Source organism: Hipposideros armiger, unplaced genomic scaffold (assembly GCF_001890085.2).
Source record: "Hipposideros armiger isolate ML-2016 unplaced genomic scaffold, ASM189008v1 scaffold_569, whole genome shotgun sequence".
Lineage (NCBI taxonomy): Eukaryota > Metazoa > Chordata > Mammalia > Chiroptera > Hipposideridae > Hipposideros > Hipposideros armiger.
Window position 1 is genome coordinate 485644 of NW_017731919.1, and position 12003 is coordinate 497646.

Below are 12003 nucleotides of genomic sequence, written 5' to 3' on the forward strand. Positions count from 1 at the left end.
GAGCCCTCTTAATCCACTTTCTTTGTTTTTCTTCAGGTTTTGGCCTTGGTCTTTGTCAGGAAAGTCATGGATCTCTGTTTCTCTAAGCGAGAGCTGAGCTGGTTAGATGATCTCATGCCTGAAAGCAAAAAGAAGAAGTTGGATGATGCCAAAAAGAAGGCCAAGGAGGAAGAGGTTATGGTTCTTGCACCAACTGTACACTTTGGGGCAGCCTCAAGTTACAGAACGTAGGAAGGGCCACGTGAAAAGTCAGCATGTCTGGAATCTCAAGGGTTCTATTTAGGAGCTGGGAAGGTTCCTCCAAAGCTGTTCTCAGCTAAGAAAGGATTAAGGATTCTGTCCCTGTCTGTCCTTCATTTTTAGATTTGATAACCAGTTTTCCCCACTTTGTTTTATCTACAATTTATTCACCAGGTTCACACTTAGAATACGAACATAGAATCTCCTCTTATTACCAGATCTAATGGTTCACGTTCTCCCCAAAGGTCTAATTTGCCAAGCATACAAAACCTGTTATTTTCTCAGAATATTTGTTATGTACCTAATTGCAGATGATGTTGTGACTGGCACCATGCAAAGATAACTTGCATGGGACTTTCTGTCCTTCCTCGTTTCCCTCAGCACTTGGCATCTGCCATCCAAACAATGGACCCTCAATCATTAGTCGATACATGCAAAGAATGAATGTGTAGCAAAATGAAAATACCAAACCAAGAAATGCATGAGCTGGAAAGTGTTTCCAAATACAGTTAATGCCTGAAATCGTGTCCCTTGAAATGCATTTTAAAGGATTTTTTTCTAATATCTTGAACTTTTTAAATCTTGTATTATTTTTTCCAGTCTTATTGAGATGTAATTGACATATAACATTGTGTCAGTTTAAGATATACAATGAAATGACTTAATGTATGTATACAGAGGGTGCCAAAAAAATGTATACATGTTTTAAGAAAGGAAAAAACTATATTAAAATTACACTTATGGTAACCACTTTGAGCACCTCATGTAATTGCAGAAGTCAAATGTAACTTGTATTCATCTTTTGTTATCGGTATATATTGAGTATTACAATTTTATTACAGTTTTTTCCTTTCTTAAAATGTGTATACATGTTTTTGGCACCTTCTGTATGTTGAAAAATGATTACCACAATAGGATTAGTTAACACATCCATCACCTCACATAGTCACAATTTTCTTTTTGTGGTGAGAACTTTTAAAATCTACTCTCTTAGCAACTTTCAAATATATAATACAGTATTGTTAACTATAGTCATCATGTTGTACATTACATCCCCAGAACTTATTTATCTTATAACTGAGAGTTTGTATACTTTAACCACCTTCACCATTTCCCCCACCCCACCCCCAACCCTGGCAACCACCAATCTGTTCTGTTTCTATGACTTCAGTTTTAGATTCCACATGTAAATGAGATCATACACTATTTATTTTTCTCTGTTTGACTTATTCACTTAGCATAATACCCTCAAGGTTCATTCATGTTGTTGCAAATGGCAGGATTTCCTTCTTTTTTATGGCTGAGTAGTGTGTGTGTGTATATGACCTTTTCTTTATCCATTCACCTATTGATGGACACTTAGGTTGTTTCCATGTTTTGGCTATTGTAAAATTGTAAATAAGGCTGCAATGAACATGGGGGTACAGATATTGCTTTGAGATAATCATTTCATTTCCTTTGGATATATGCCCAGAAGAGGAATTATTGGATCTGTTTGGTAGTTCTATTTGTAATTATTTTGAGGAACCTCCATGTTGTTTTCCATAGCAGCTGTACCAGTTTACATTCCCACCAGCAGTGTATGAGGGTTCCCTTTTCTCCACATCCTCACCAACATTTGTTATCTCTTGTCTTTTTTATAATAGCCATCTTAACAGGTGTGAGGTGATATCTCACTATGGTTTTGATTTGCATTTTTCTGATGATTAGTGATGTTGAGCATCTTTTTATGAACCTGTTGGTCATTTGTATGTCTTCTTAGGAAAAATGTCTATGCAGGGCCTTTTCCTATTTTTTAATTGGATTACTATTATTATTGTCATTATTATTTTGCTATTGAGTTGTATGTGTTCTTTGTATATTTTGGATATTAACTCTTTATTAGGTATGTGGTTTGCAAATATTATTTCTCATTTCATAGGTTGCTCTTTATTTTGTTGATCATTTCTTTGGCTGTGCAGAAGCTTTTTGTTTGACGTAGTCCCACTTGTTTATTTTTGCTTTTGTTGCTTGTGTTTTGGTGTCAAATCCAAAAAAACCATTGCCAAAACCAGTGTCAAAGAGCTTTTTCCCTATGTTTTTTTCTAGGTGTTTAATAGCTACAGGTCTTACATTTAAGTTTTTAATCCATTTCAAGTTAATTTTTGTGAATGGTCTAAAATAGGGATCCAGTTTCATTCTTTTGCATGTGAATATCACTTTCCCAGCAAGATTTATTGAAGAGACTGTCCTTTCTCTGTTGAGTATTCTTGGCTCCCTTGTCAAATATTAGTTGGTTGTATATGCATGGGTTCATTCCCGGGCTCCCAATTTTGTTCCATTGGTCTATATGTCTGTTTTGTATTATTAAATAAGCTTTAACAATAATAGGCACAAAAGCAACAGAGGAAAATTTTAAAGTGAAGATTGATAGAATTCACTACATAAAATGTGAAGCTTTCAGGCATCTAAAAACTCTATAAACAAAATTTTAAAATCACACACACACATATACACACATTTATTTATATAAAATGTTAGGTAGTGATATGGTTTAAGAAGAAAGTAAGGGGGTGAGGGAGTTACTTTATTTAGGGTGATCAGGAATGACTCCTCTAAGGAGATATCTCAGCAGAAACTTGAATAAAATGAAGGGCAAGTCATGAGAATATCTGGGAGTAGGAACATTCCAGGCCAGGGAAACAGAAAATGCAAAGGTCTTGAGGCAGGAAAGAGCTTGGTATACTTGAGTAACATTAAAAAAACCAGTGAGGCTGGAAGCGGGAGAGAGGTAGCCAGGAAACTAGTTAGAAGTCTGTGGCAGTAGTTCAGGCAAGAAGTGATGGTGGCTTAGGCTGAGGGAGAGGTGGTGAAAGTGGCTGGGTGTGGGACTTATTTTGAAGATGGAGCCAACAGGTTTTGCTAATGCACAGTGAGCATGGGTGAAAGAGAGGAATCAAGGACGACTCTTAGATTTTTGGAGTGAACAATTGGATAAATGGCTGTGCTATTTATTAAGATGGGGGAGATCTAGGAACAGCAGGTTTGGGAGGAAAATCAAGGGATCTGATCTCTTTTGGATGTTAAGTTTGAGGTGGCTGGTAAACATTATACTATTTTCCAAAATTTCTGATGTTTAAAATTACTTTATAAAATTATTTTAAAAACTAAATGAAATGAAAGAAAAAATGAATACTTTACCCCAAATTTTCACATCAGCATCCAACATTTATGGTCAATTAAAAAAAAATCTTTATTGGGGAACAGTGTGTTTTTCCAGGACCCATAAGCTCCAAGTCAAGTAGTTGTCTTCAATCCAGTTGTGGAGGGCGCAGTTCCTTGGCCCATGTGGGAGTCAAACCAGCAACCTTGGGGGTATGAGCCTGCGCTCTAACCACCTGAGCTAACCAGTCGCCCCTATGTTCAATTTTTTTATGTTCTATTTAAATCCTTACCGTAGTTTTCATTTAACTGTGATAGCTGTATATTTGTGTGTGAAGGTGTATATATACACACATATATATATGTATATATACACATATATATGTATATATGTATATGTATATATTCTGATTTTTTTTATCCTCAACTTGATTTCATAAGACACTTTTATGTTTCTTTATGTATATATGATAATCACTTTTAATGGCTGCATAATATTCTATAGTATTTTATCTCAATTTAAACATCCTTTCTTAAAATGTATAGTCGTTTTTGGTTTTATTATTAATTATACTACTTTCAGTATTTTTGTACATATTTTTTCCTTTGTAATTATTTTCTTTAAATTAATGGCATTATTTTTTAAGAAAACATTTTATTATGAAACATTTCAAACATATACAAAAGTAGAAAGAACAGTCAGTATTCATATTTCCCCACTTATTATTTTTAGCAATCGATTTGAATCAGGATCCAAATAAGGTCCATATATTACAATTGGTTGATATATTTCTTAAATCTCTTTAGGGGTTCCCCTTCTATCTCTTTTTCTTTTTGTTGAAGAAACTGGGTCTTTGATCTATAGGGTTTCCCGCCATTTAGATTTTACTAAACGTGTTTCTTGGTGCCATTGAACATGTTCTTTTCCTGATATTTCTAGTAAATTGGTAGTTGGACCTAGAGGCTTAGTCAGGTTCAGGTTCTTTTATTTTTTAAACACTGTTCCATGTACAAATATCTGCTTTGTCTCTTTTTTGTGTTGAGTCAAATCTATGAAAGAACATAATTATACTCTTATAATAAATGTGAGAAAAATTAGATAGGAATTGTGATTATAGAAAGAAAGGGCTGGTATAGACTCACAGTTTTACTTGGTCCAGATATAATAATGTCTCTTTTTCTTCCAGGAGGCTGAGAAAATGCTAGAAATGGGAGGAGACAAGTTCTCTTTAGAGAGCCGGAAGTTACTAAGTAGTCCTGGAAAGAGCAACAGTTTCAGGTAAAACTCCCTAAACACCAAGAAGTTTACTGTTTTGGTTATTCCATAAACATTCTGGCTTTCTTGGGGGCAGGAGTTGTCACACATGCAGCTGCTGGTATAAAAAGCCAATACTCAGCCTCCCAGTTCCAACCTGTGAAAACACTGTTTCCTTTTATGGTTTACGAAGTACCTGCCATGTGTCAGGCACTAGACCAGGTGCTGGGAATCACAAGAGGACAGAGTAAGGGAGCCCATGTACTGAGCGCCCTCTCCTTGCCAGGACTGTGCTAAAAGGTTTACTGTGTGTTCTTATTCAGTCTTTACACCAACTCTCTGACCTAAGTCTCATTACTCACATTTGTGCAGTGAGGAAACCGAAGCCTGGAGGGTTGTAGGTAATTTTCCCATGGTCACAATGCTGCTAAATTGGATGTTGAAGATTCAAACCCTAGTCTTTGTATTCCTCAAACTAGTGTTCCTTCTGCCTTTCTCAGCCACTTCCAAAGATGAATAGGATATGGTCTTCGTTTCCTGAGAGTTCTCAGCCTCGTGGGCATGAAATTCCCAAGCTTGAGCACGCCATTGGGGAGGAGCAGAGACAGCGCATTCCAATTTAGCTCATGGCATCTACAGTCCTAGGAGCCAAGGGGGACTGAACTGGGATCACAAAAATTCTTTACTCTGCCATTATTTTAGCCCCTTCCTCTACTGCAGCCATTGCTCACAAGTCCAAGGAAGCTAAATTAGTCCATTTGCAGTTTCATTCCTGGAATTTTTCACTATGGAAGAGATACACACAAGCTGAAAGAAACCCAGAGACTCAGAGGGGGCAGAAAAGGAAGAGAGAGGAGATCTGAGTAATCCAGATACTGGATAATTTATTGCTGAATCATTGAATTGATTGTGGTTTATGTTTTATACTGAGTGGGAAATGAGGAAAGTCTTTTCTTTGTCTTTAAAAAATTTATTATTTTTGACAAATAGAAATAGTATATATGTAAGGTATACAATGTGATGTTTTGCTATATGTATACAGTGGGAAATGATTACTACAACCAAACTAATAACATGTGCATCACCTCCTATAATACCATTCTTTAGTGTGTGTGGTGAGAATACTTGAGATCTACTTTCTTAGCAAATTTCAAGTGTACAATACATACTATTAACTATGGTCACCATGCCGGACCTAGGTCTTCAGATTTATTCATCTCGTAACTGAAAGTTTGCACCATTTGATCAATATTTTCCCTTTCCCCTACCCCCAACCCCTAGTCTCTGGTAACCACCATTCTACTTTCTGAGTTTGACTTTTTTGTTAACTGACCCCAATGAAATGGAATCTTTGGGCCTTAATACACTTTCTACATGTTCTGGAAGGAGCCATAGGCTTTGAATTCTCTGGTGGCAACATGGGAGCAATGTTCCTCCTCTACTGGGATGCTGCCTCCCCTTTCAGCCTTTGACAGTCTGGCTTGTAGAAAACTACAGGGTCCAAGGACTGGATTCAAGGTCTTGATTCTCCACCTAGTGACATTTGACCTTGGATGGTCACTTAGCCCTAGGAGCTTTGGTTTCTGCACCTTCAAATGAGCGTGTTAACATTCTCTGATGCTCTGATATTTAAGAAAATATATTATAAAAATCCTTTGTAAACTACAAAGAGGGAAACATTTGACCATGTAAGTGAGCAAACGAATGAAGAGTGCTTAGTGCCATGCCTGGCACACAGCGAAAGCTCCTGATGCTACTACCACTGTTGGCATCACAGTGCTGCCCTCAGCATCCCCAGAGGGGCCCCTCGAAGGAGTGTGAAGTTGTGGGGTCAGGGCTGGCTGCCACCTGGCACACCAAGCCCTCAGCACCACCTCGTGCATCACTTTGCCTCTCTACATTGTGACCATCTGGTTCCTAACCCTCCTGACAGCTGTTAGCTGAGCTCCCTCAGACCTAATCTTTCCCAGCGGGTGGTATTCATTATAGACTGAGATATGTATTTTATTTGTGTGTCTCACATTTACTGTCCTAAGTATTGATTTCAGATGTGACCCTTCTGAGATTAATATATCTGATGAAATGCCTAAAACCACAGTCTGGAAAGCGCTCAGTATGAATTCTGGAAATACAAAGGAAAAGAGGTAAAGAGAATTATAATTGCTAATTTTTATTTATTTATGACTTTTACAAAAAGTAATCATGTTGAAAGTAAAAGACATTTTAGTTGTAAAATGGAATTTATCTAATAAGTATCACTTCCAGGACTGCTGCTGTCCCATGAGAATAGCTATAAGCCTAAGAAAAGTAAAAATGCTTTCTAACTATTTGAAACAGATACGCTGTTTTGAGCTACCCATTTACATAGGTGCAAAGTCAGGATGGAATTATTTGGGGATATAAATTTGCTTTATCTACTTAGTTCTCTTAATCCTCTTTCTAGTTTCCATTTGAAAATCTGTAGAGCATCTCTCTGGTTATTGCAACCACACACATGGGAAATTGCTAAAATGTTCGGAAAGTGTTGATAGCATTGATACAGTTCCATAATGAGAATTATTGCCAAGTAAAGCTTTTGAAATATTAAGTTGCAACTGTTTTCTTAATTTGAAAACTAAATTCTGTATATCATTTGCCAATAGCATAGATCAATTTAAATCAGGTTAATGAAAAAATGGAAGGAGTTGAGGCACCTTTGCCTTTGCACCCAAACTGAATAATTTAGTCCAAACACCGTTTAAGTTTAAGTAGGTAGATAACTGAAGGCAAAATCTTAGGTTTTATTAAACGCAACTTTTCTAGTTAAAAAAAAAAGCAGTAGGTTAGAAATCAGGAGATGTAGTTTAATTATTAATTTCATGTATAACACACCAGGCCCCTGTTACTGGCTCTCGGTTTCTTCAGCAGGAAAATGGGGACAATACTAACTGCATCGCACATAATGCTGCTGAGGAGAGAGAGTAGTACAGTAAAACCTTGGATTGCGAGTAACGTGGTTTGCGAGTGTTCCACAAGACAAACAAATATTTCTAATACATTTTAACGTGGTAAATGAGCGATGTCTTGCAATACGAGTCATTTGTTTCCGGAACGAATTACGCTCGCAAACCAAGGTATTACAGTACTGTGAAAAGTCATAGCCACCAGTGGGTGGTAGTGGTGGGTTATGTCTTCATTGAATGGGTTAAAGTAAATCTGTGCTGACTGTGAGTAAAATATAGAATCTTGTTTCCTTCAGAGGAAAATCCAGGCAGCTGTCGAAATGTATAACGCACATGGTTATTTTTAGTTGATAACTAGTCTACTTGTAAATGAACTTAAAATATAGCCAGATCCAAATTGTGGTGACATCTTCAAAGTATTGTGTTAAAAGCAGGAATGAATCATGTGTTCCCTTTTTGTCTAATTGTAACACTTTTATTCAGTCTCTTCAACTAAAAGTCTTTGCTGGGATGGAAGATTTGGGCTGTGAGGTGCCTCAGGGAAGTTCTGGTTACAGAGAAGATGGTGACTCTCTCAGAGAAGACGCAAGACCAAGCCTGGTCCTGTCCTTGGTCATGTAAAAGCCATGCCAAAGCGTTCAGTTTTTCACGGTATGAGCTGGAGGGCATCCAGCTATCCCCATGCCAGCAGCCGGTCACCAGAGGTGAATGCGGAAGCAGAAGGCCACCTCCCGTCGGTACTTCTCCTCTTCCTTCTCTTTCTCTTCAAACTGCCACCATTGAAGACCCAGCTTCCCATTTTCCAGACATTTTCTCGGAAACTCTCCGCTGGCCTGCCAAGCCATATGGATCCATTCTGCCACTGAGGACTCCTTCCATGAGGTCCCTCTTCCTAAAGGATGGGGTCGGGGGGTAGGGGCAGAGCAGAGAGAAAAGGGAAGGCTCTCCGGTTGGATGGATTGCCTGCTCTGGGGGATGCTGGTCAGACCCAGAGGCTCTCAGGAGGGTCTGCTACTAGGAGGGTCAGCGACTTGGGCGTTGGCAGTGCCCACCACCGCAGCCAGAAGGCGCCTCTGACCCGGGCGCGTCTTCCTCATTCCCGAGCAGCAGTCTGCATAACTCAGCAAGAACCTTTGGATAATGAAAGGCCAAGAGGGATCTTGGAGTTACTTAGCTGAGACAGGAAAAGGCTAGGGGGGAAATCAATAATTGTAAGTGAGGATGAATAGCTTCTCTTAGTTTCATTGAGGATCAACTTAAATTGCTACAGAAGGAGTTAGTTTAGACGCTAGGAAGGACTTCCTAGGCTGAAAATCTGTCAAAGTGTCTGCTTTGCGGATATCTGGGAAAGGTTTGATAATGGTTGTTTGTGAGTAGAAAGGGAGATAAGATGTTTTGATTGGCCATGTTGTGGAAACATCCGTCTTGCTGCTGTCTCTTGAGGACACATTTGATTCCATTCCTGGAGAGAGCCAAGTGCTTACATAATGTTTCCTTAGCTGCCTTAGTAGCAAACCATCCTCAACTCAGTGGACCAAAGCCACCTTCAGCCATGTGGTTTCTTCATCGTCATGGATTTCTGTTGGTTGACAAATGTTCTGGCTCTCAGATGTACTGGGAAATGAACTGTAAGTGGTGAGATTAATTTTCATATTTAGTTTACAGCTACATTTATAGTTTTTCTCTTCCCTTCTCTGTTGCATTGAATATCAAGGGTTTGGGCTCCAGTGTGTATAGACCTTCCCTTTCTTTGTGCACAGACTGTGACTAGCAAGCATGTCGGCACCAAGGGAATCCTGAAAAATCTTCTTAGAGTGGGACATTCCCCTGGTATGCTCTCCTTTCATAGGTGAAGAGTCGGCTATATAACTTTATTGGATTTTGCATTCCTGAGACTCTTAAAATATATTAGTGTATTCCAGGCTCACTGTAAGGACCTTTGATATTGAAGGAATCCTGAATTTCTTTCATATTTCCCTTCTCTTAGAGCCACAATTATTTTCATACACAGGTGATTTTCAAAATATTTAACAACTGGTACAGGACGGACACCATCCACTCAGAATGGATGCCTGCTGTAAACAAGCAGTGGGTTTGGCCTATTAGCTGAACGTCAAGCTGCTTTCAAATATTAAAATGATGTCCCTTTGAATTGTGGGTATTGTTTCTGGTGTGTCTGATTTCTACTCACAAGGCTGTTTGAGGGACCGCCTCGGCTTCCTTTCATATGGTGCAGACAGGAACAGGCATTCTTCTTTGAACCATATGGGCATTAAAATCCTTGTGAGCCAAAGCTTCACATTTTGTCACTTTAGGATAAATGTAATAATTGTACTCATTTACCTCCCTAATCTAGAAAAATCGAGAGGCATCCTGTCAATGGGGAAAGCGTCCCTTCTAGCTTTCCCTGTCCCTCTCCGGCTGCTCCCTTGAGCTGGCCTCCTTTTTCGCCTTTGTTTCCTGAGACCAGCCTTGCTTTCTTCCCCCATCGTGCCCGTCCCATCTTCTCCCGCCACCTCTGTGTAGGGAGGTTGGTGACTGCTTCACCTGTAATAGGGAAGAGCCCATTATGCAACAAAACTAGGTGACAATATCACACAGAAAAATCTCTCCTACTACATTGATGTCTGTGATGCCTGCGTCTGAGACGTTTCTTGCAGTAAGGAACCTGTCTTCACTAACTCTCTGCAGTGCAGTTACAGGACCCTGTGTGGACTTTGGAATCCTTCCTGGCCAGACCCTCCCAGGTTACTGCGCCTTGAGAATGTTAGCTGCTTTTGAAGGCCCTGCCCATCTTTTTAGGCCTTTAGATGTTTCTCAAACAATAGCCAGCCTCGTTCTGCCGCATCCCCATGGCAGGAATCACTCCCTGTCCTTACTCTTTCCCGGCTCCCACAAACACTCAGCCCCAGTCCTGGCTGCTTCCTTGCTCAGGTCTGTGGCTGGCGACCATGGTGGCAGATTCAAGCTGGACTGCGTTAATGCAGGGCTAGGAAACTTGGAGTGGAGGCGAAGCAGCAGCAGCGTGTATATAGGTATGTGCATAGGCACGCGTGTTTACCGACGAGTGAAAGTGTCTCCATAAGATCTCATTGCTGCTGTTAAACAGCCTGTGCACCTAAGCTGTGGAACATCAAAAAAAATATATGATCATTCTCCCATCTCAGACTTCTCTAATAGAATAGCTTGAGGACAAATATAGGCTGATTAGTCAATAGAAAAGGGTGTTTAAGCTCAACATGAAGGAGTAACTGACTTAGGGGTGGAAAGCAAGGCAGGTATTTAGGCGATTTCTGTCCCCAGGTTTGGTTGGGCCAGATAAGCAGTCCAAGGGGTAATTTCAGGAAGAGCTGAGTGTCAGCAGGCCCATGCCCTGATGGGCTGGCAGGGATTTAAGGAAAGTGTGATGAGTGGAATATTGCTTCTAAGGGCAAGAGCTGGCATTGCTAAGAGGGTGGGTTACTTCCTAGCCATGACTTTTAGGGAGGGGTTGGCCTAGAGAGAAGGTGAAGACCAGCAGAAGTAGGCTGTGAAATTGCCAGATATGTTTGGTTACATCTAGCTCTTTGTGGCTATCTATGGTTTCAAACTTATGATGATGGGAGGATCAGGAGATCTGGTCTTTCCCATACAGCTCCTATCCCCGTCTCCTTGTTCATATAAATTGGTCTTTAGGATAGAGGGGTAATGAACCATGTATTTCCAAAAGACAGTGTGAACATTTGCTCTTTCTCTTTGTCTAGGATGTGTTTGGCTTTTAAATTAGTCATAAATGTTTGATAAGAATCTGGGATATGCTAGTCTTGGGCTTGGTTGACATCTCAGACTATATGACCACTGTGACCTTCAGGAGGTCTCATTCTCGGAAGCTGTGGTTTCTGGTCATCCAAAAAAGACAATGATTCCCAGTTCTACTTTACTTTGTACCTACTCAACTCTCTAGACTTCACTCTCAGTAGAGGGGTCAACCATTCTTCCTGCATCTTCTCTATTGATTTCAATGACCATGTTCTGAGTCTCCACGTTTTCCTGAAGCGTAGGAGAAGGTTCGACCCCAGATCCCCTGCCTCTTTTAAATAGCATCAGAAGTACTATCCAGGTGGCTCTGTCTGCTACTTGATTCAGCTTCTCTAAATTTCTTCTTTTGTAGGAGAGTTAGCACCTTCTCTTATAACTTGAAGCAGTCTTTGCTAGTTTGTTACTGCATTTTCCTTGGACTTCTCAAGTTTCCAAGCCACATCTGGGCAGGACATTCAGGAGCCCTGCATTGAATGTTCTCGGCCCCCTTCTTTTCGGTTGTAGCTGTTGGGCCTCCCATAAGGTAGAAACCCTTCTTGCAGGCCCTGGCTGACCAATGAAACACCATCCAAGTTCCATTCCCTTTTACTGACTCCGCTCTTTCAAGCACCCTTTACTCTTCTTTCT

General features: G+C 40.0%; 1 protein-coding gene across 1 annotated transcript in view; it reads left to right on the forward strand.

Moving 5' to 3' along the window:
• Positions 1–11997, forward strand: part of LOC109371401 (electroneutral sodium bicarbonate exchanger 1-like) — an 18667-nt gene extending 6670 nt beyond the window's left edge. Inside the window, exons 4-7 of the mRNA XM_019623875.1 lie at positions 37–174; positions 4569–4660; positions 6685–6780; positions 8062–11997. Of these exons, the coding sequence (XP_019479420.1) occupies positions 37–174; positions 4569–4660; positions 6685–6780; positions 8062–8074 (339 nt within the window). The 3' untranslated portion in view covers positions 8075–11997. The remainder of the gene's footprint in view (positions 1–36; positions 175–4568; positions 4661–6684; positions 6781–8061) is intronic.
• Positions 11998–12003: the final 6 nt, after the last annotated feature.